General features: G+C 43.0%; 1 protein-coding gene across 4 annotated transcripts in view; it reads left to right on the top strand.

Moving 5' to 3' along the window:
* The window catches only part of VPS13D (vacuolar protein sorting 13 homolog D), a 240,245-nt gene that overhangs the window by 124,512 nt on the left and 93,877 nt on the right, over positions 1–21,856 (top strand). For all 4 annotated transcript variants that reach the window (XM_045777921.2, XM_045777920.2, XM_045777919.2 and 1 more), the window contains 8 exons: positions 1,782–1,945; positions 2,836–2,944; positions 5,680–5,859; positions 7,622–7,738; positions 8,722–8,871; positions 16,437–16,586; positions 17,496–17,592; positions 19,806–19,954. In XM_045777921.2, coding sequence (XP_045633877.2) covers positions 1,782–1,945; positions 2,836–2,944; positions 5,680–5,859; positions 7,622–7,738; positions 8,722–8,871; positions 16,437–16,586; positions 17,496–17,592; positions 19,806–19,954 — 1,116 coding nt within the window. The remainder of the gene's footprint in view (positions 1–1,781; positions 1,946–2,835; positions 2,945–5,679; positions 5,860–7,621; positions 7,739–8,721; positions 8,872–16,436; positions 16,587–17,495; positions 17,593–19,805; positions 19,955–21,856) is intronic.

Below are 21,856 nucleotides of genomic sequence, written 5' to 3'. Positions count from 1 at the left end.
TGAAAACTTGATTTCATCCAGCATCTGTGCTTTGATTCCCAATCTGGAACACCTGCAGGATAATTGAGCTGCTTTTCCATGTGATTTTGGCACCGTGGCTAGAGGTGCTGTCTTACTGCAAACAGAGATGTGAGCATGTGGGGGCCGCAGGTATGCGCTCAGTTTCCTCTCTCTTTACAGACACAGGAGGCAGGAGCACAGAGGAGAAAGAGCATCGTGTCTTTCTGGCTTTGCATTTTGGTTTTGCCACTTAAAGATATATGATATCTGGTATTTTCACATTCCTCTTTGAGCCTCATTTTCTTACTGATCTAACAAGTCTGTGAGAAGGATCAACTGAGATGAGGTACCCAAAGTGCCGGGTGAAGAGCTGTACATAACACAGTAAACAATTCGGGAGGCCACACCCTGTGCTGAGTGCCTTCTATTTGTTACACTTATCACAAAAACCCTAAGAAGTGGCTTCATTTCCCCCTTTGACAGATCAGGAAACAAGGCTCTGAGAGATTTAGTAAGGAACCTGTCCGAGGTCATTTAGCTATGAATTGGTGCAGCTGGGTTTCAAATCTTGGCATTTGATCCGGCGTTCATACGACTTCGTTAGCTTTGACTCTGCAGAATGCAACGTAGAAGCTGTCTCTCTAGACGGGGGCAGCATGGTCCCCGGTACCCCGTGTGTGGTACCCACAAGTGTTTGATGCTCTGGAGGAGCTCCCGGCTGGTGAGAGTGGATGGTGATCCTGACTGGGCTAGCTGGAGTGTACGTTCACACAGAAAGCATTCTAGATGGTTAGGGGTTACTGCACTAGAATATCTGGATTGTGTTAGGCCACGTGAGCAAAATGATTAAGCATGTTGGCTTTGAAATCAGGCTGTGGAGATGAAATCTTCACTCCTCCACCATGGGAAAGTTTCCTCATCTCATTGAGTCGTAACTTCCTCACCTGCAAGTAAAGATAGTAATAGGATATAGGTCATCGGATTGTTTTAAGGATTAAATGAATTACTACCTGTAAATCCCATGGATCAAGGACTGGCACATGGTACATTCTCAATTATTATTATTATTATTATTATTATTATTATTATTATTATTACTTCTTGAATATAATGGATTTTATAGATTTCCATGGATTGACTTGGAAGTCCAAGTGCCGTTCATAAAATATTCTGAAGAAGAAACTATATTTAGAATTAACAGCAGTCAACTTAGTATAACCTTTGAATTCAGTCAACTTTATGTTTGAATATAATCAGTTTATAAATTAGAAACCATCAATATAGTGTACTTCCATTATAAATACGGGAAGGGAGAAGACATCTGGTAAATTCTGGTTGTGTGCCAGTTATGAGGATTATCAGTGATCAAATATAAAGACTATCATATATACTTTATATAATTGGATCCCTCTCGAAGGTAAGGGCACCCGAGGGTCACCATCTGGGACAGCAGTTATCCTAGCAGTGCAGCTAATGGAGATTGGACTGAACCTCGACTCACTAGTTTGCTCAGAAAATACTAAGTATATGAAAAAAAATACATTCTTAAAATATATATTATTTGTAATGTTTGGTTCAGGAGTTCAGCATATTTCATCCTAAGTGCAGCTCAGGATTGACAACAGTGGAAGTTAGAATTAAGCATGTATATAATGTGGAAAATGTCTTTGAGGGTAGTTTCCACTTCAGAACTGAGCCCTCCTGGGAAGCTCTTGACATCCTTACCTGAAGCTTGTCTCTGCCTGTGACGCCTTTCTGTGTCCGTGTGTCTCTGCCCCCAGGAACCCGGGAAGCGCTCCCAACTGTGGAGGATGACTGGCACGGGCATGCTGGCCCACGAGGGATCTTCAGTGCCTCACAATCCCAGTAAGCCCTCTGCGGCCCGCTCCCCAGAGGGCTCCGCCATCTTGGATATTGCTGGTTTGGCTGCAGTAACTGACAACAGGTACTTTTCTAGGCAACTTTTGATGCAAGCTCATTGCTTCCAAACTCCGTCTCAGTGGAGATACACACCAAAAAGTGAGTCTGTAAATGAAGTAAGAATTTGTACTTTTATATTTGTATTTTTCTTCAGTGAGAGACCCATCACATTCCCAAATACTAGTTTGGGGCCTTTATTTTATTTTTGTTAAGCTATTATTGAAATGCCCATGCAGGTGTAGAAAAAATGTCAAACAGTAAGAAGGATATGTTATGAAAAAGTGAATTATCTCTTTCCACCAAACCTCTACCCTCCAAGGTTCCCTAGAAATGAGGAGGTTTTTAAAAATCTTTTTAAGAATTCTTATTAAATATTTCAAAAGCAGAAATAAATTATTGAGAGAATAATCAAATGTGTTTTTATGACCAACTCCTTGGGTTCGAATCAGTTATTGGGGACAAATAAGTTATTTGATTTGCCTGTGCCTTAGTTTCTTTATGCAGTCCGTGTATTTGTTTCCAGTTGATACCTTACTCACTTCCTTAAGTACTTTACATGACTTACAGGTGAAAACCTAATATAAAATAAAAGTAACTGGGAATTAAATAGAAAAAAAGCCTCTTGAAAATACTTTCAGATCTATTTAGCAGACAACCCTTCTCAAACTGCATGACAGCCCGTCACTGTGGGAATGCAGGGAAGACTGGTACTCCTTTGTGTACCCCTGTTCGTTGCTTTCCATTTGTCTCCTTCCTCTTTCCTCATTAAGAGCTGCCGTGGGATTCAGGCTACCTGCCCATTAGGTTTTAAGGGTGGAGGATATTGGAAGAAAGAAGAACAAAACCATGATCCTGATACTCTCTTGGCCTAACATATTTGGCTTCTAGGACTCGCTGCATTTTCCTGTATTCCAGGTATGAGCCACTGATGCTCAGGAAGCCGGATCGCAGGCGAAGCACAACTCAGACGTGGAGTTTCCGGGAAGGAAAGCTGACCTGTGGGTTGCACGGATTGGTTGTCCAGGTCAGTAGTGTCTGACACCCTCAGCTGCAGCAAGCAATGGTTGAGCCTTCTCTGAAGCAAAGTCTCAATTAAGATAAATACAATGAAAGGGAAAAATCATTACAGAGCAAATATGCATTATTTCATTATAGTCAGAGAATCAAGGAGCTTTTGTTGTGCATCTGTGGGTATTTACAGGGAAAGTATTCTTGAAAGTGATATATAAGAAATGTATTGGGAATGGTTGCCAATAAGTAATGGGATATTTTTTCTTGGCTTATCTGGATTGTTTTTCTTTGAGGATATAAATTACCCATGTGGGGTCCCTGGGTGGCTCAGTCGGATAAGTGTCTGCCTTCAGCTCGATCATGATCCCAGAGTCCTGGGATCAAGTCCCACATCGGCCTCCCTGCTCAGCGGGGAGTCTGCTTCTCCTTCTCCCTCTCTCCCTCCCCAACTCGTGCTCGCTCTCAAAGAAATAAATAAAACCTTTGAAAAAAATCTTTTAAAAAAATTACCTATGTAATTTTTAAAAGAAAGAAAGAAAAATGCCAACTAAAAGCCCACCACTAAGTTAAGTGGATTAATTTTAGGCCTGTGGAGTTAATCTAATATCTACAGCAGTCTTCTGTGAAGTGTTCTAGGAGATGGTGAGAAATCATCATAGGCTCTACATTCTGTTTATTTCTGCATTCTTAGCGGTGCCCAAGTAAGCATTTAATTATTGTAGCAAATGTAAGAATGAAGATTGCTGGTCAGTGTCCTCTGTCCTCAACCAGTCTATCCCATGATAAATTGCCAGGGACTTCATAAGCAAATACATGCTTAGAAAATGACCAGGAGATGGGGCGCCTGGGTGGCACAGCGGTTAAAGCGTCTGCCTTCGGCTCAGGGCGTGATCCCGGCGTTCCGGGTTCGAGCCCCACGTCAGGCTCCTCCTCTATGAGCCTGCTTCTTCCTCTCCCACTCCCCCTGCTTGTGTTCCCTCTCTCACTGGCTGTCTCTATCTCTGTCAAATAAATAAATAAATAAATCTTTAAAAAAAAAAAAAAAATGACCAGGAGGGGCACCTGGGTGGCTCAGTCGTTAAGCATCTGCCTTCAGCTCAAGGCGTGATCCTGGAGTTCTGGGATCGAGCCCCACGTCAGGCTTCTCCGCTGGAAGCCTGCTTCTTCCTCTCCCACTCCCGCTGCTTGTGTTCCCTCTCTCGCTGGCTGTCTCTCTCTCTGTCGAATGAATGAATAAAATCTTCTAAAAAAAAAAAAAAAAAAGAAAAAAAGAAAATGACCAGGAGTTTGGATTTTCTGCCCTTCTGGCTTCAAGCCGGAAATGAGACCACGGATCTGGGATGAGCAGGTAGGAAGTTGTTGCAGAGGTTTGGGCATATAGCTGAACAATATGTGTGACATGGTGCAGTTTCTGCCTCAGCCCAGGGCTTTACCCAGAAGGTAAACACGAGAGCATCAGGCCCCGGCTAGAGGACCCTTAGTGTGTTTGTCCCTGGTGGACACCAGGCTGTCCCTTCACAGTGGGAGGTTGTTCACCAGGTCAATGAACAAAATTGGAAGGAGCCTCTGCCTGCTGTTTGGTGAGATTTATTTTCTTTATCTTTCTTGCCCTGAGATTTTCTGTCAAACACAAACTGCTCACTTCTATGAAGCACACATCTGGAATGGATTTGTGATTTTCAATTAGCAATACAATTCAGGCTTCTGGAGGCAAGAGAGGGCGCGTTGTAATTGTTGGGCCCCGAGTCTGACCTGGACTTTCCTTCCGGTTTGTTCCTAAGCCCATGTAATTCAGATTCCCTTAGAGCAGCGCCCCGCCCCCATCCTTTGCTGGTGTTTGTTGTTTCTTGAATCTCTTTCATCATTTCTGTGGTTGTGAATGACCCCATAACAACAGTATTCAGCTGAGCAGGGTGTGCTCTGGTTAGGGAAATAAGCTTGTTTCAGTCTTATTATTCTAAATAAAGTAATTGAAGGCATTTAGCATCTGATACTGCCCTGATAAGGTTGTGTACACACTTTCTTTCCGAACTTACAACAATCATAAAAAGCTTTCTCCGTGTTGAACTCTGTCCTGTAAACCCAGGTCAGAGTTTCCTTTTCATTACTCAGTATTTAAAAATTAACAAAAGGGATCATGACACTCTAGCCATTATCGTCTCTAGCCCTGTATCGGCTGTCCCATAGGCATGGTCCCATAGCCTTCTGTTTGGGACAGATAGCAAGAAGGTACTTTCCTCTAAAGGTCTGAATAGCTGGCTCTCAGATGACATTCACCGTTCCCTGTTTCATTTTAGAAGAAGCACCATCTTTTGAATAGTTGAGCTGACTGTCCAACCATAGGCCTGTTTGTGGAGCTTCTTATTGGAAGGCTGAGTGATAGTTATAATTACTTTATTTTCAGAATGTTTTAGATTTTTAAGCAAATCCGAATGAGAATACTCATGAGAAACAGGACTTTGGTACTTTTTAAAAAAGCTTATGTTAATGACTGGAAGTTATTACTAAACCAATATACTCTATTCTTACTCAGAATTCCCTAAATTCATACAGCATAACTTTCCATCTTGCTCAGGTAATCCTCCTGGTTTTTATCTTCAGTAAAGCTGAAGAAATAGTAAATGCTTTCTTCAAAATTGATCATGACCTTTCCAAAGAGAATTTAAATATGATAACTTGTTTCAAATGACATGTTACATTGTCAGAGTCAGTGCCTTTCCCTTTTCTTACACATCCTTATTCTTTTAGGCCAAAGGAGGGCTTTCTGGTTTGTTTGATGGAGCTGAAGTTGTTCTTGGTCCTGACACTTCCATGGAGCTTCTGGGGCCAGTCCCACCTGAACAACAATTTATCAACCAAAAAATGAGGCCTGGTTCTGGAATGTTATCCGTCAGAGTCATCCCAGATGGACCAACTAGAGCGCTCCAGGTGATGATTTATCATAAGAACTGACGTGAATCTCACTGTACTTTCCCCCCACACATTGGTTAGTCATTCCACAAATATTTATTGAAACTTTTATGCTGGCTATGAGGATATGATGTCCTCGTTTATAAAATAGGGGTAAGACCTACTTCACAAAGTTGTTACAAGAATTGAAGTATAAAAATACAAGATGATATAAAAAAAAAGGTGTAAGACTTAAAGAAGGTAATGCCAAGAATGGTAAATATTGTTATTATCAGTCATTAAGTATTAGAAATGTTTAATTGAAATAAGTATTAGAAATGTTTAATTGATATGTTAACAACAAGAAACATGGGGTCCCTGGTCAGACAATGATAGTATTGTGTTTTGAAAGCAGGAGTGGAGGGTGTTGGACAGAGTATACAGGAAGGATTCGTATTCCCGGACTTGGAGGCCTCCTGAGAGGAGTAATATTTAAGCTGAGATCTAGAGGTTGACTGAGAGGAGTTAGCCAAATCGAAAGGGAAGGTGAAGGGGCCGTGCCCAATAGGAAGCGTGTTCATTCAACAGTTACTTACTAAGTACTTACTAGAGCCGAGCTCAATTCTTGGTACTGAGCACATACTATGGAACAAACAGACAAAGTTCCCTGTGGTCTTGGAACTCACATTCTGGAGGGGTAAACAAACAATAAACAAAGAACATAATAAGGAAATTATATAGGATTTGGGAAGTTGGTAAGTGAAGGCCTGGAGATAAGAGCGAATGACCCAATAGGCACACAGAGTAGCTCCGAGATAATGCGGGAGACAGAAGCAGGGGTCAGATTATGAAAAGCCTGATACATGCTGCAAATTTTGTGGTTTTTCTGTGACAGTGAGGAGTCAGGGAATGACATGATCAGAAATGTATTTTAGATTGCTCATTCTGTCTGCAGTGTGGAGGACTGGAGTGGACAAAAACTGGAGATCAGTTGAGGGCAACCACAGTAATCTGGATGAGAGATTGTGGCAGCCCGACTAGAGTAATGGCAGGGGTGTGGCAGGGGTGGGCCCAAAGTGGGTGGAGAGAAACAAGCCAAAAGGGAAGCTTACTAAGGAGTAAAGTCCGGCAGATTTAGTGATTGACTGAAGGTGAGGGTGAGAGAGAAGAAGGAGTCAGGAATGGCTTTCAGGATTCTGATTTGGGCAACTATGAGGACAGTAATCCATGTAACAGAGCAAACTTCTGGGAGAAATGAGGAGTTAAGTTTTGGACTTGTTAGTATATACTGTCTACATGAAAATGTCTAGAAGTCAGTGTAACTATGGGTCTGGTGCTCAGGGGAGAGATTTGTGCTGGAGATAAAGTTTTATCAGGTCATGGTGTAATTAGAGAGCTGAGGGAAAAAGGAGAGATGCTGGCATGTAACAGTGAACTCTCCGAGGTAGTATGTCGTAATCCAGAATACCTCTTATAAAAGCACCCTTCTTTCAAGGCCGACTTTGAATGCAGTGGTCTTGAGGTTTGCATATTTTGATTTGACAAGTAATTCTAGATCACCTGTAGATGCCTAGCCCCCCCATAGGAGGCTCTCGAGGTCTGTAGCTTGGCATTTGCCATGTAGACTTAAAACCAAGTTTATTTCATTATTACCCAAGTCTTACCTGGCAGCATTTCCGAAACCATTCACTTCTAAAGGATTATTGAGCAGATAGTGACTTTTGACCTATACAGTTGGTGTGGAATGGGTTTCACTGTGAACGTATGAGCCCTCTTAGTATAGTATTTTATTCGACTTCAGATAACAGATTTCTCCCAACGGAAAAGTGACCGTTCATCATATGAAGTGGATGAACTTCCTGTTACTGAACAAGAGGTACAGAAATTAAAGAATCCAGACACAGAGCAGGAATTGGAAGTAAGTTTTAAGTATTGCAAATTCATTTCTTTATCATTAATTTTTAGAATTTTGCTGTATGGTTTTCTCAGTTTTAGACCTCTTTTTTCTCTGCTCACTGTGAATTCTAAATATAGTTGTTGCTTCATGGTGTTAATGTCATCACAACATGAATGTGTGAATATGTTAATTAAATAACAGCTAAAGTTGAATCAGAATGTAATAATGATTGCAAAAGGAAGATGACAATAAAGAAAACTAAACTATTTGAATGTATAAAGGTCAAGAATAAGCAAACTAGATTTTTTGAGGGGCCTCAGTTTTCTCTTGTCATCTTTCTTCCTCTTTTCCTTGTTTGGGCATTGGAAAGTGAAAAGTTTGAAAAGGAACATGAGGTGAACATGAAAACCTACACTGGGGCACCTGGATGGCTCAGTTGGTTAAGCATCTGCCTTTGGCTCAGGTCATGATCCCAAAGTCCTGGGATCAAGCCCCGCATCGGGCTCCCTGCTCAGCAGGGAGCCTGCTTCTCCTTCTCCCTCCGCCGCTCCCCCTGCTTGTGCTCTCTCTTTCTCTCTCTGTCAAATAAATAAAATCTTAAAAAAAAAAAAAAAGACATACACTTATTGGATATTTATTCAATCATTTTTTTAAAAAATTAAGGACCTACATGTAAAGCACTGTGTCAGATATTATGGAAGTCCAATGAATAGCTTACTAAAAGCTTGTATCCCAAATAGGGAGAAAGAGTCTCAATTATTTTCCTATAATGAAATGTAGACTGTCCTCAGTGCTCTGAGAGAGGTATTATCATATCATATCATTTTGGAGTTCTGGGTGGGGCGGGCACTGTGCCCAGAGAAGGGCTCCTAGTGAGAGGCTGGAGTTGGGTTTTTACCTGCTCAGAGGTAAAGTAGAGGGATTTAAAGCCATTTGTTTCCTTGTAGTCCCTTGGCTACCTTGACCTCTGTTTTAAACTGTGTTGTATTTTGGTTTCCTTTCAGGTGCTTGTGAAGTTAGAAGGTGGAATTGGGTTGTCCTTAATTAATAAAGTCCCAGAAGAACTGGTCTTTGCAAGTCTTACAGGAATCAATGTGCATTATACACAGTTGGCAACAAGTCATATGCTTGAGCTCAGCATACAGGACGTGCAGGTAATGGGGGGAGTTCAGAACTTGTTAAATCTCCTTGTGTTCTTGCTGAGTACCCGAGCAGATCCAGTGTTTGGTGTCGTAAAAACATTAATGCTGTGGTGGAGATAATCTTATTATGGCCTTCAAAAAATTATTCTATGAAAATAATTGTTGCTGTCTATGTTTGTCTCACCAATTTTTCTGTATAGTAGCCAGTTCATCAGTAAATTAGATAATTTTAGTCAAAGTGGCATGGAGGAAAGTGGCACATGGTTCCCTATTTGCCAATAGGAAAAAGTAACAGGAAATCATTTAACCATCATTAGAGAAATTGAAGTTCATTACAGGGAGAAAAAACAAGGGAACTGGACTTGTGCTTCTGGCCAAGATGTACTAACAGGGACCAGATTTACTCTCCTACCTGAAGCAGCCACCAAGTCCAGATAAAATAAGGAGACAACAGGTTCAATGCACTGTAAATCAGGCATTGAAAGACAGTGACCCTTGAGTGGTGGGAAACAAAAGAGCTGAGCCCTGCGTTCACTTTAGCTTACTGCCTTGAGAAAGTTTCCAGGCCATGGCACTGGGAGGGGAGACTAAGACAGAGCCCAGCCGAGTGAATGAGTTGAACAGGCCAGGCAGAGAGTCCAGGGACCAAGTCATCTAGAGTTTCACAGGGCAGCATACTGCATAGAAAGGTCTAAAACTGCATACAGCATGCTGCATAGAAAGAAGGCTCAGGAGATCTACAGAGGGGTTCTGTGAGCATTCGGCAAAGGACAGATCAGTGATGTATGGAAGGAAACTACCGTCTGAACCATCCAAAAGGATCTCACAGGGACAGCATCTGCTGCTCACTCAGGGCTGGGGATGGGATTTGTTCCCCCAGCCAGACTAGAAACACTAATAACATATGTGCCATTGAGAAGAGTCCTCCAGAAAGTCTTGCCTTCGTGGTGAACTATAATTAGCCCTCTGCTGAGCACTGTTCCAGACCTGCCTAACAAATCATTAAAGGAAAGTCTGAAAGGATCAATCTGTTTCCAAGTAATTTAACTGTATCCCTGAACAAAGCTCAAGATTTAATGGAATACAAAAGTACCCAGCACCCAACAAAGTAAAATTCACAATATCTGGCATCCTGTCAAAAATTACCAGGTGTGCAAAGGGGCAGGAAAACACAATATATAATGAGAATAATCAGTTGAACGGACCCAGAGCTAACACAGATGTTAGAATTTTCAGAGAAGGACATTAAAACTGTTATTATAACTGCATTGTACATGTTCAAAAAGTTAGGTAGAGACATAGAAGATATGAGAAACTCAAACTTCTAGAGATTAAAATGAAATGAAAAACACACTGCATTCAATTAATAGCAGATGACACAGTACAGAAAAAAGATCAGTGAACTTGAAGACATAGCAATGAAAACTGTCCAAATTGAAATGCCCGGAGGAAAATAATCCATAAAAAGAAAACAGCATCAGTGACCTAGGGGACACCCTCAAGCAACCCAACATGGGTAATTGGAGTCCCCGAAGGCTGAGAGTGAGAGGAGGGCATATAAAAAATATTTGAAGAACTCGTGGCCAGAAATTTTCCAAATTTAATGAAAACTAAACTCACAGATAGAAGCTCCAGCACGACCAGAGACACGTGCGCGTATGCATGCCCACACATGAAGGAAACTACTCCAAGGTACATCATAATTAAATTACTCAAAAACAGTGATGAGTCATCCAGGTTAAGCAAGATCTGTCACATGCCAGGAGCAAAAGTGAGAATGAGAGCTAACTTCTCATTGGGAATGATGCGAGAAGATAGTAATGTCTTTAAAGTACCGGAAGGAGGAATAACTGTCAACCTAGAATTCTGTGCCCAGCAAATGTATCTCTCAAAAACAAGAGTGAATCATTTCTGCCCGGTTCCTCCCATTAGGCGCCAAGATGCCCAAGAAAGCTGGCGTGATGAACAAGGGTAAGAACCAGAGCAAGGAGCCAGAGAGACTACTTCCTCCATTAGGTCCTGTGGCGGTTGATCTTAAAGGTTGTGTCACCATAGCCATCCATGCCAAACCTGGGTCCAAACAAAACGCTGCAACAGATGTGACAGCAAAAGTTGTGAGCGTGGCTATCATAGCCCCCCCACAGCCCCCCGCCAGTCGGAAGGAGAGGCTAATGCTGAGCTCTCTTGGTGCCTTTCCAAGGTCTTGGAGCTCAGGAAGAGTGATGATGTGATTTTGGATAAGGGTGGTAATTTCATGAAAAAGTGGTAAAGCTATTGGCCTCCACAACTGCAGAAGAGATCTTGGAGAACGTAAAGCAGCAATTCAGAAAAAAAAAGCAAGTTATGAGAAGTACATCCATGAGAAGCTTTTTAACTGCTATTAATGAAGAGGCTGTTAAATAGGAAAATATATTTCAGTGCACGGAAGAACTTGCAAAAAAATAAATTTAAGAACAGGACTCATAAAAAGAAGTAGGAATTTTAAAAGTACTGTACGTTCAATATAGGTTCCAACACCCCTGACCCCAAACAGCTTGGAGCATGTTAGTCTGATTTATTGCATTACAAAATCACGGAGCTGGAAGAGATCTTCAAGATGACCTCAGTCAGCCCCTCTCATCCTGTGACGGGGCTTGTGCTATCCAGAAGTTGAGAGACTTGTTCACGATCACGCTGTGCAGGATGGCAGCTGGAACCCAGATCCCTTGACTCCTGCTTGGATGGAGTTTATCCTGATTGTAAAGGAAGAGATTTCCACAGACTTCTAGGGTTCTGAGGATTGTCTTCTCTAGAGTTTACAAATGACAAAACCTGTCACACTGCTTTGTGGTCTTATATATTTTTTTATATTTTTTATATTTTAACAGGCTTATCTAAATAAAAAATGCCTTTTGTGTCTTTTTAAAACTCTATGGAGCATTTTGTGAAAAAGAAAATGAGAATAATCAGGACTTGTAATTTCACGTTAATTATTTTGGGGAAGTCACTGAATTTTCGTCCTCCTTGGATGTTAACTGCAATCTTCAAAGCTGTAGTTCTTATGAATCTCCAAAGATCCTTAAAAGAAGAGGGCCTGGAAGCTACTTTCCGCATTTGTAAAAGCCTATCAGAAATCATATCTACTTTTGCTTTGAAAACTAACAACAACAAAAAGCAAGAGTGAAATAAAAATGTTTTTAGACATACAAAAGCTAAAAGAACTCATTGCCAGCAGATTCACGCTAAAAAAAAATGTTAAATAACATCATTCAGGCAGAAGGAAATGGTAGCAGATGGAAATCTGGATCTACACAAAGAAATGAAGAGCACCTGAAGTGATAAATACACAGGTAAATAATGCAAGATTATTTTCTAATTAATTAGATCTCTTTAACAGAGAATCAATTGCTTAGACAAAACTAATAGCACTGTATTTTAGGGTCTATATATAACATGTTAGAGTAAAGTGAATGACAACTGTAGCATAACGTTTGGAGAGGAGAAATGGAAGTATGTTAACTGTAATGTTCTTACGCATGAAGTAGTATGCTGTCATTTGAACATAAACTGGTAAGTTAGAGATGAATACAGTAAACCCTAAAGCAGCAAAGAGCTACAACTAATAATCCAACAAAGGAGAGAAGATGGATAACCCAAGAGAAGGCAGAAGAAGTGGAAAACATGGAAGAGAACAGATGAGACAAATAGAAAACAAATAGCAAGATGGTAGACTCATTCAGACCTAACTGTATCAATTAAATAAACGTAAATGCTATAATCACCTTGAATTGAAAGGCAGAGACGATCAGATTGGATTAAAAAGCAAGATCCAATTATATGCTGCCTCCAAGGAACACATTAAATATAAAGACACTAGCTTGAAAACAGTGAAAAAAGACATACTGAGCTAGAACTAGTCCTAAGAAAGTGGGAACAGCTGGATTCCTGTCAGAATCATTACAGAGCAAAGCGTATTACCAGGAGTAAGGAAGGTAATTTCCTTATGATAAAAGAGACAGTTTATGAGGAGGACATAACGATCCCAACTATTCATATACCTGATCATAGGCCTTTGAAATGTAGGAAGCAAAAACTGATAGCACTGAAGGAAGAAATGGACAAATACATAATCATAGTAGAAAATTTCATCATCCTCTCTGAATAATTGTTCGAATTATCAAATAAGCAGCAGCTCATCAAAGGCGGACTAGACTTGAACAGTACTACCAGCCAAGTACCCGCCAAGCAGCCTCATCGACATCTATCCAGCAGCCCACCGAGCAACAGCAGAAAACACGCTCTTCTCAAGTGCACAGGAAACTTTTCCAAGAGGGACCACATTCTGGACCATGAAACAACTCCCAAGTGCAGAAGGAGTCAAGTCACACACAGTCTATTCTCTGATCATAATGGAATCAAAGTGGAAATAACAGAAAGATAGTTGGAAAAATCCCCCAAATGATTGGAAACTAAAAAACGCACTCCTGAATAGCCCAGAGACCAGAGAAGAAATCAAAATAGAAATTAGAAAATATTTTGAACTGAATGGAGATGAAAACACAACATGTCAAAGTTGGTGGAACACCACTGTGGCTGTACTGAAGGGAGATTTATAGCACTATTAGAGGAGAAAGGTCTGGAAACCGTGAACTCAGGTATCATCTTAAGAAACTAAACAACAAAAAATTAAGCCCAAAATCATTTGCAGGAGAAAGGAAATAATAAGAATCCCGGTGGAAGCCACTAAAGTAGAAACTAGCAACCACAGTAAAGTAAATACGTAAATACATAAATACATAAATACATAAATAAAGTCAAAAGCTGGTTCTTTGAGAAGATCAGTAAACTAACAAATTTCTAAGGAGTCTGATCCGGAGGGAAAAAAGAGAGAGAAGACACAAATTACTAATACCAAGAAAGGGAGAGGTGCCAGACAAGCCCAAAACTTGACTGTTCTCTGGGGATAGAGCTTAGGGGGGAGCTACAAGCTCGTGCCAGTCCTCCACTGGCTGCCCGGGTGTGGGGCTGTTGGTTTTTGAGGCCACTGCGAACCTGGGGAGGGCGGGTGGGGAAGGATCCATGGGAACACCACAGAACTGGCTGTTCTTGCTGAGTTTCAGCTAACTTTAATAAATGATCCCTGGGTTGTTGCAAGCCTTTGGTTAACTGTTGGAGTTTTTAAAAAGGTTGATTTTGACAGTTTCCGCTTGAGTTTTGTCGTCATGCTGTCAAGACAACTCTTTTCTCTGTAGAGTTGCGCTTGCAGCCCTTCTTTCCAGCCTCCACCAGGATTACCGTGTCCTGGAAACCAGTTCCTGGTGAACATTTCCAGAAGAAGGATCCAAAGACTTGGACCTTGGTTCTTTCCCCAGGTGGGCAGCCTGCGTTCCTCCTGAGGGTGTGCAGTGCGTGCCCATGACCGGGGCATCCTTCTGCTCACACCGTGCATCTCCATCCACCCGAAACCCCCTTTCAGAAAAATGTTTTTATCATATATTGCAGAGAGAAAATAGTTCCGGTTAATCACATCCCATTTGTTTGAGGACAGCTAAAAAGTTATTATCTTGTACTTCTATTTCTTTGTCTTTCTTTTTTCTTTTCTTTTTTTCTTTTACCTTATAGAGAAGATCCAAGGAGCCCTTGTGCTTCATGAATTTCATTAACTTTCTAATCAAAAATTTTTTTTACTGTACCTCTTGATTTAATGTGTGCAGTAAATCATAGAAAATAAACAGGCTTGAGAGTTGACTGTGATTACAGCACTGGGAGAAAGAATGTTTAAAAATATTTAAAAGTAGAAAGTATGGTCGCGTCCTTAGGGAGCATCTAATCTAATTGGGAGAATAACACTGGAATTCGCGCCTCTTCTCCATCTTGTACCAAGTGTGTTGGGGAGAGAATAAAGGAGAGGTCAGAAGAGGGTGAGGACTCTCGTGTTTCCTCCATTGGATGTGACCGATTCACTCAGTGGATTCTGAGAGCATCAGCAGTGTGCCGGGCGTGGCACTAGGGCTCTGGAGATAACAGCCGTGACTCAGAAGATGAGTTCTGCTCCCTGTGGGCTAGCAGCCTAGGGAAGAAGTCAGCCAACAGGGGAGCAAGCAAGCGAGGAAAGTGACTAGCATCTGCTCTCAAGAATACAGAAGGACGGTGCTGCTTTTGAGTTCAAGTGGCCTGGGAGGATCTTCCTGCAAAAGTGCGAGCTGAACTTGGAGGAGGAGAATGAGTGAGCCATGGAGAAGGATATGAGGGTTAAAAGCATTCCCTCAGAATCCAGAGACTCTGAGAGAGGAGACGTTGCCCCCTTTTGAGAAGTAACCGGCAGGCTTGCGTGTGGGGGTTGGAGCGAATCTGGAGGGGGGTGCTGTGCGGTGAAGGCGGGGAAGTGGCCAGTGGTGACATCGGGCAAGCTGTGGAGGCCATGTCAAGAAGTTGGGTTTCATCCCAAGAGAAAGGGAAACCACTGACAGGTGTAACGGAAGGAGGGACATGGCTTGATTTGTATTTCTGAAAGATCGCTTTGGCTGCTGTGTAGGGAGTACACGGTAGGGGTGAGGATGGAAGTAGAAAAAAGTGCTGGCAGTCTCCCGCCCTTATCTCTGCGACTTGAGAGCCAGCAGGTTATCCAGATGGCTGTGCGGCAGTCCGTGTGATATAATGGAAGGGTCACAGGATTTGGTGCCAAAAATGCCTGCCTTTGAATCCCAACTCTTCCGCCTCACTAGCTGTGTGAATGTGGGCAAGTGATCTGCGTTCTCCAAGCTTCTGTTTACTGGGTTTTAAAATGGGGAGGAAGACTCTTGGCCCTTAGAGTTGTAGTAAGGGATATGTTAGGTGATGTGTAGAAAGTACACTTAAATGTGTAGAAAGTACCCGAAATGTTCTCTTCCTCGTTTTGATATGGAGCTTTGATGGAAGACAAAGTGGAGGTGGCTGCTTCCTGCTGGGAGCCTTCTGACACCATAAACGTAGCGAGGTGTAGAGTGTGTGCTCAGCTCCGGTGCTGATTGGCGTGGGCAAATAGAGCTGTCGCTAACGCCACTGACGTCATCGTTTCATTCCTAGCATGGACTCCACTTTAGCAAAGGCCGCTGTTTCCATTTGGTAGCCATTTGAGCCTCTGATTCCCTAGTTTTGATGGTCTAGTGTCCATTCACTTCATTCATAGCAGTTGGGAGCACTGGGCTTGGGGTCAGACAGACCTGGAGTCAAGTTCTAGTTCTGTGATGGACCAGCTGTGTAACCTTAAGCAAGGGCCTCTCTCCTCAGCTGCTTCGTCTGTGCCATGAGGACAGGGATCGTCCTCAGCAGGTTGTGGTAAGGACTGTAGCGGAGCCCTGACTTGGCCTCACAGGTATCCCGTGACTCAGATCATGCACTTGAGGAGGCCAGCTTGGTGCTCACCACACATTCCTACTACGATTATTACTGGTCTGCACGAGGATCTATTTTTCCAGCTGCTGTTGAGACAGAGTAAAATGGCAGGGGTACTTTCTGAGTGTCCTACCTACGATGAGACCCCGCTCAATGATAAAAGAGAGCTGAGAACTGAGCCGTTGTCCGTTCTTGTTTTGTTTTGCTGCTTTTTCCTGTGCCAGGTGGACAATCAGCTCATCGGTACCACCCAGCCCTTCATGCTCTATGTGACTCCCCTGAGCAATGAGAATGAGGTCATCGAGACGGGCCCGGCCGTGCAAGTGAACGCAGTGAAGTTCCCTAGTAAGAGCGCACTGACCAACATCTACAAGGTAGGCTGCTGGGAGAGGCCAGTGGGCTTGGCATGGCGGCAGGAGGCCGGTTTGTTCTCTCACGGCCGAGGCTCCAAGCAGCAGTGCAGGGTGTGTGGCTGGAAGTCGTCCTGTGCCGTTAAGGCACTATAACTGACTCCATGCTGGAGGGGGACTTACAGCAACCCCTCCTAGCACCTTGTATTCTCAACTGTGTCTTCGACCGCACATGATGGTGCGGAGTCTGTAGGGGCCGGAGTCTGTGTTTGTCAGAGTGAAGTCTGTAGGAAAGCATAGCATCTTCCAGATTGATCAGGACCAGGCATGATCCAGATGTGTTAATAAAATAGAATAATTAGAGAGTGGTAGGAGGGGTCTGACCTTGGGACAGACATCCTCCTGTGCAAGCTGTCACACTGTTTAATAAAAGCATGGCATTTAAGGGTGATGAACTTTCTTTCCTGGAGAAGTTTCCAAGTATAAATGAGCTGATACAGCAGCAAATTCTGGAAAAGTGGGAGCTAAGAGGTTGCTTCCCGTATTTCTGGCCTTTGTCACCATTACCAATGGGGGCCAAGCCTGTATGTGGCCTTCAAATCCTACTGCTCCTTAAACTAGCTGCTGTCCATGTGATCTCAGCACCATAACGCTGTCCACCGCAGCGCATCTGCAAGTGTAATCCTGACTGAGGAGACACAGATGCCCTGGAAACCAAACAATAGCGTGGTGAATTTTGTATTAAACCTCTTCTGGAATTTTTGGCTAATTGTAACAATGTGGAGAGAGATGAGCCAGAAATCATTTGGCAGTGTGGTTACAAAATCACATGAGTAAAGAAACCGTGCCACGTCATTTTGGGGCCTTCTTAATGGCCCAGATGAAAGTTCCTTCTGGTGTTTACACTATTAATCAGAATTTCTTTATCTTTAGCATCTGATGATCACGGCTCAGAGATTCACAGTGCAAATTGAGGAGAAACTGCTCCTCAAGCTGCTGAGTTTTTTTGGCTACGATCAAGCAGAATCAGGTACTGTTGAATATTCTAGATTTGTGTCTGGGAATTGACCCAAGAATGGCATTTTCTAGTCTGCTTGTGAAAATAGGCAGCCTCTGGGTACGCGACAAGCTCCCTTTCTACCTCACAGCCCGAGCCCAGAAGCTGAGGCTTGTGTCTCAGCGGCTTTTTTCCAAGTACAGCCTAGTGATGGGGGGGGGGGGTGGGGTGGTATTCTTAGAGGTGTCCTGGGGTATCTGGGGTTAAGCTTTTGCGAAGCAGCACACTTCTCCTTTTCGTGGTGCATTTTTTGACTCATCTGCTTGAGGATAGCAGAAATGATGTTCGTCATTTAGCAAACCACTTTGTTTCCTAACCTTTGTTTAGTAAACAGACTCGGGGCCAAGAATCAGAAATCCCTTTGGCAGTTCCTTTGGTTTAGTTGAGGGAAAAAAAATTGACTAGCTTTAACTTCTTAACTTTTTACATCCCTGCCCTTATGCCTTAATGTCATTACCAAGTTTTCTAGTTACTTGACTTTCTTTTTTTTTTTTTTAAGAGTTTATTTATTTATTTGACAGAGGGAAAGAGGGGAAGAGAGAGAGAGAACACAAGCAGGGGGAGTGGCCGGCAGAGGGAGAGGGAGAAGCAGGCTTTCTGTTGAGCAGAGAGCCCGATGCAGGGCTCAAACCCAGGACTCTGGGATCATGACCTGAGCTGAAGGCAGATGCTTAACTGACTGAGCCACCCCGGTGCCTCTACTTGACTCTTCTTTGGAGAGGGGAGCGAGAGAAGCTATTGGAAACCCTGCATGTTCCAGCAGTCACTACAGCAATCATGTAGAAATCACGAGATTCCTCCTCGTGGCCTTTGTAAGACTGAATATAGAGCTTAGAAAGAACTTGGTAATGCTTAGTCTTTTGAAGACTAAACCGAATATCGAGCCTGAAGAAATGATGAGATGGACTTGTATGTTTATATGCCCCCATTGGCTAGAGAAAAAAAAATCACTGGGGACACGTGTGCATATGTATATACTTACAATGCAAGAAAAATATTTTTGCTCTTTAGCCCAGACTTAGGATTCAAACTTTAAGTGTATTTGGGATCGGGAGCAAGATCCTGTCTGTTTAAAACCATGTTTTCCACTTTGGGTTGGAACACCAGTGTGTGTTTGGATTCAGACAGCCACTTGAGGGCCTGCCTGCCAGGTAGCCGGTGTCTTTTGGCACCTTCCTGGGAAGTTTTACTTTCAATTTTACTGGACATGCTTTTCTTGTAAGTTGCTGTAAATAAATTTCTCACCAAACATCGTATAGACGTTCGTAAAATCCTGGCCTGTGTTTTACGGGGGCATCTCGTTCACCTTCTCTGTTTCTGTTCCCTGAAAACAAACGGGCAGGTCTCTGCTACAGTGTCATTTTCTAAAACCTAGTCCCTTGTTTTCTCTAAATAGAACCATAATAGCATCCAGCATACATGGGTTTGATAGGCAGATCTGTATAGTCTCCTTGGTTGTATTTCTAAGGCCCGTGAAGCCAAGTGAAAACAAGGTGACCAGATGGCCGTGGGCACAGGAGCGAGTCCAAGAGCACGTTGCCGTGTGCCAGCCCAGGTCACTCCTTCTCACTTCATGAGAAGTAAAAAAAAAAATCCGCCTCGACTCTGCTGCGTTCACAAATGTCCACCGTTTGGGAGACAGGGTGTCTGTTGTCGTGACGTCAGCTCTTTGTAGCCTGCAACCTCTTCCTTTTTAAAGGCATTCTGTCACACTCAGATGCTTTATTTAATTGGTCATGTTGTTCATTATGATTCAGTTAAACTCTACTCCAACGGATGATATTTGGATATCACCTTATGAAATAAATGCAGATAATCGGGGTCATTTATGATAATCATAATAATAACAACACAGTTTCTAGAAGACTCATTGCCAGCAAACACACCCATGACCTCTGGCTTCCCCACATGCATGATTTTTTCCAAAGATGATGTCTGCCAGATGGTATAGAGTCACAAATCAAAAAAAATGATGCTATTGTGCTTTTTTGATGAACAACATGGAACAGATCTCCTTTTACAAAGAAGGGGCATCAGGATACTGCACATCTCACCAAACCCTGAAAAACTAAAGTTAGAGAGATATTTACATTTTTGTATGAATATTTTTCAATGTTAGCATTTGAACTGTGAGATTTCAGGAGATTCATCTTTTTAAAAAATTCACAATTTTACTCTTGTACCAGAGGTGGAAAAGTATGATGAAAACCTCCACGAAAAGACGGCTGAGCAAGGTGGAACACCAATTCGATACTACTTTGAAAATCTCAAAATCAGCATTCCCCAGATCAAGCTGAGCGTGTTCACCTCCAACAAGCTACCATTGGATCTAAAGGTGAGGTGATATCTGGATAGGTTTTAAAAATGGCTTTCCCTGGAGAAGAAGAGTGTGTTTACTATTTGCTTTTCCTGTCCAAGATCATCATCTATAGCAGATATTTTTACAGGTTTCCCTTTTTGAAGGTTTGACATCTACGTACACATATATACACACATATGTACATGTGTATACGTGTGTGTACATATGGACATTTGTATATGCACTTCTTTTTATATTTAAGTAAGACTTTCTAAAGATTGAGGAGTAATGAGAGCAAACAGAGAATTACATAAAACCCATCTGCCGTCTTCTTAGCTCTTCTTGGCTTATCTCAACGAGGTAAGAGCCTACTTTCCTAGGGCCACTCCCACATTCAGGAGAAAAGCTACAACCAAGACAGTGTCTTCCTTCTGTGCCCAAGAGCTGCCTGCCCTCCTAGTTCCCTCCTCCTCCGTATCCATCTCTTTGTGAATGGGTGACACTAGAAATGTCTGCCACCTTCACGGAACACACTTGGCCGCATACCATGGAGGTGCTGCCTCACCTACCACCGTTATCAGAATGCGACACGCCTCAGATCATCCTGACCCACACTTGACAGATGCGGCCTGAATTCCGTCTTCATTTGCCGCAGTGAGATCTATTTTAACGAAGGGATGGGGCTGGGATTCAAACCCAAGCCTGTGTGACTGGAAAGTCTGTACTGTGCTGTACTACACCACATACCGTCTGCCGCCTCGAGCACTGGGCATCAGAGAATTTCAGAGCTGTAGGAGTTCTCAGTGATCCCCTTGCTCGGTGAACAAGGATGTTGGAGTTAGAGCGATCTTTCACTCAGGCCTGTGTAGGTCGGCCATGATGGGAGCAGGAGGAGGCCCCAGGTGGTTGTTAGAAAGGCTTTTCTTAGGGATGCCTGGGTGGCTTAGTCGTTAAGCATCTGCCTTGGGCTCAGGGCGTGATCCCAGAGTCCTGGGATCGAGCCCCACATCAGGCTCCTCCGCTGGGAGCCTGCTTCTTCCTCTCCCACTCCCCCTGCCTGTGTTCCCTCTCTCGCTGGCTCTCTGTCTCTCTGTCAAATAAATAAATAAAGTCTTTTAAAAAAAAAAAGAAAAAGAAAGGCTTTTCTTAGATTGAGTCTAAATCTGCCTCACTGCAGCTCGGACCCATTGCTTCTGGTTCTTTTCCTTTGTTGCCCTTGAAGATGGTTGTCAGCCCACTCGTCCTCCCCACTGACCACCAACCCAGGACGTGGCCATCACCCCACGCGGCCTCCTTTCAGATGCTGCATGATGACCTCTCTTCTGAACTCATAGCTACAGACCTGAACAAACAAATAATAAACGCGGAGTCGTAAATTCAGCTGCCTACCGGGACTATGCTAGCAATGCGCTAAGTGAAGCAGTACGGTGGGGACCATGGCGTGTGGGGTGTGCATCCTTCATCTGAAGGAACAGCCTCGGCTCAGCTCCAGCCAGTTGCTGTCACAGGGCAATGGGAACCCGGCAGTGTTGCCGGATCCTCACATTTTTTTCAGTGAAGCAAGAAATCTGGGTTTTTTTGTGGAATCTCTTGGTTTTGAAATGTTGGCAACCAATTTGAGTTGTTTTCCTTAAAAACTTTTTGGGCCTGACAAAACACATGTGTGGGCCGCATGTGGCACATGGTTTGCCAACTCACAGCTTCTAAAATAGACCTATAGGTAATGAGACAGTAGCCTGGTCAACACCAGATCATACTTGGATAAGGATAGGGTAAGGGTGACTGCTTCATTTCCGTGGCAAGCTGGGGATGAGCACTCGGGAGTGCTGGTTGGGACCAGAGGCACAGGAATCGCTTTGCAGCCGTCCTGAGAACAGCGTGGTGTGCCCTTTCCAACAGACTCTCCTGTCTGCTTGATAGGCTTTAATTTCATGTTTC

The sequence above is a fragment of the Ursus americanus genome, chromosome 33 (assembly GCF_024610735.1).
Source record: "Ursus americanus isolate L20-20 chromosome 33, mUrsAme1.1.p, whole genome shotgun sequence".
Taxonomy (NCBI): domain Eukaryota; kingdom Metazoa; phylum Chordata; class Mammalia; order Carnivora; family Ursidae; genus Ursus; species Ursus americanus.
Note: the sequence above shows the minus strand (reverse complement) of the source record. Positions and strands in the feature narration are given on the sequence as shown.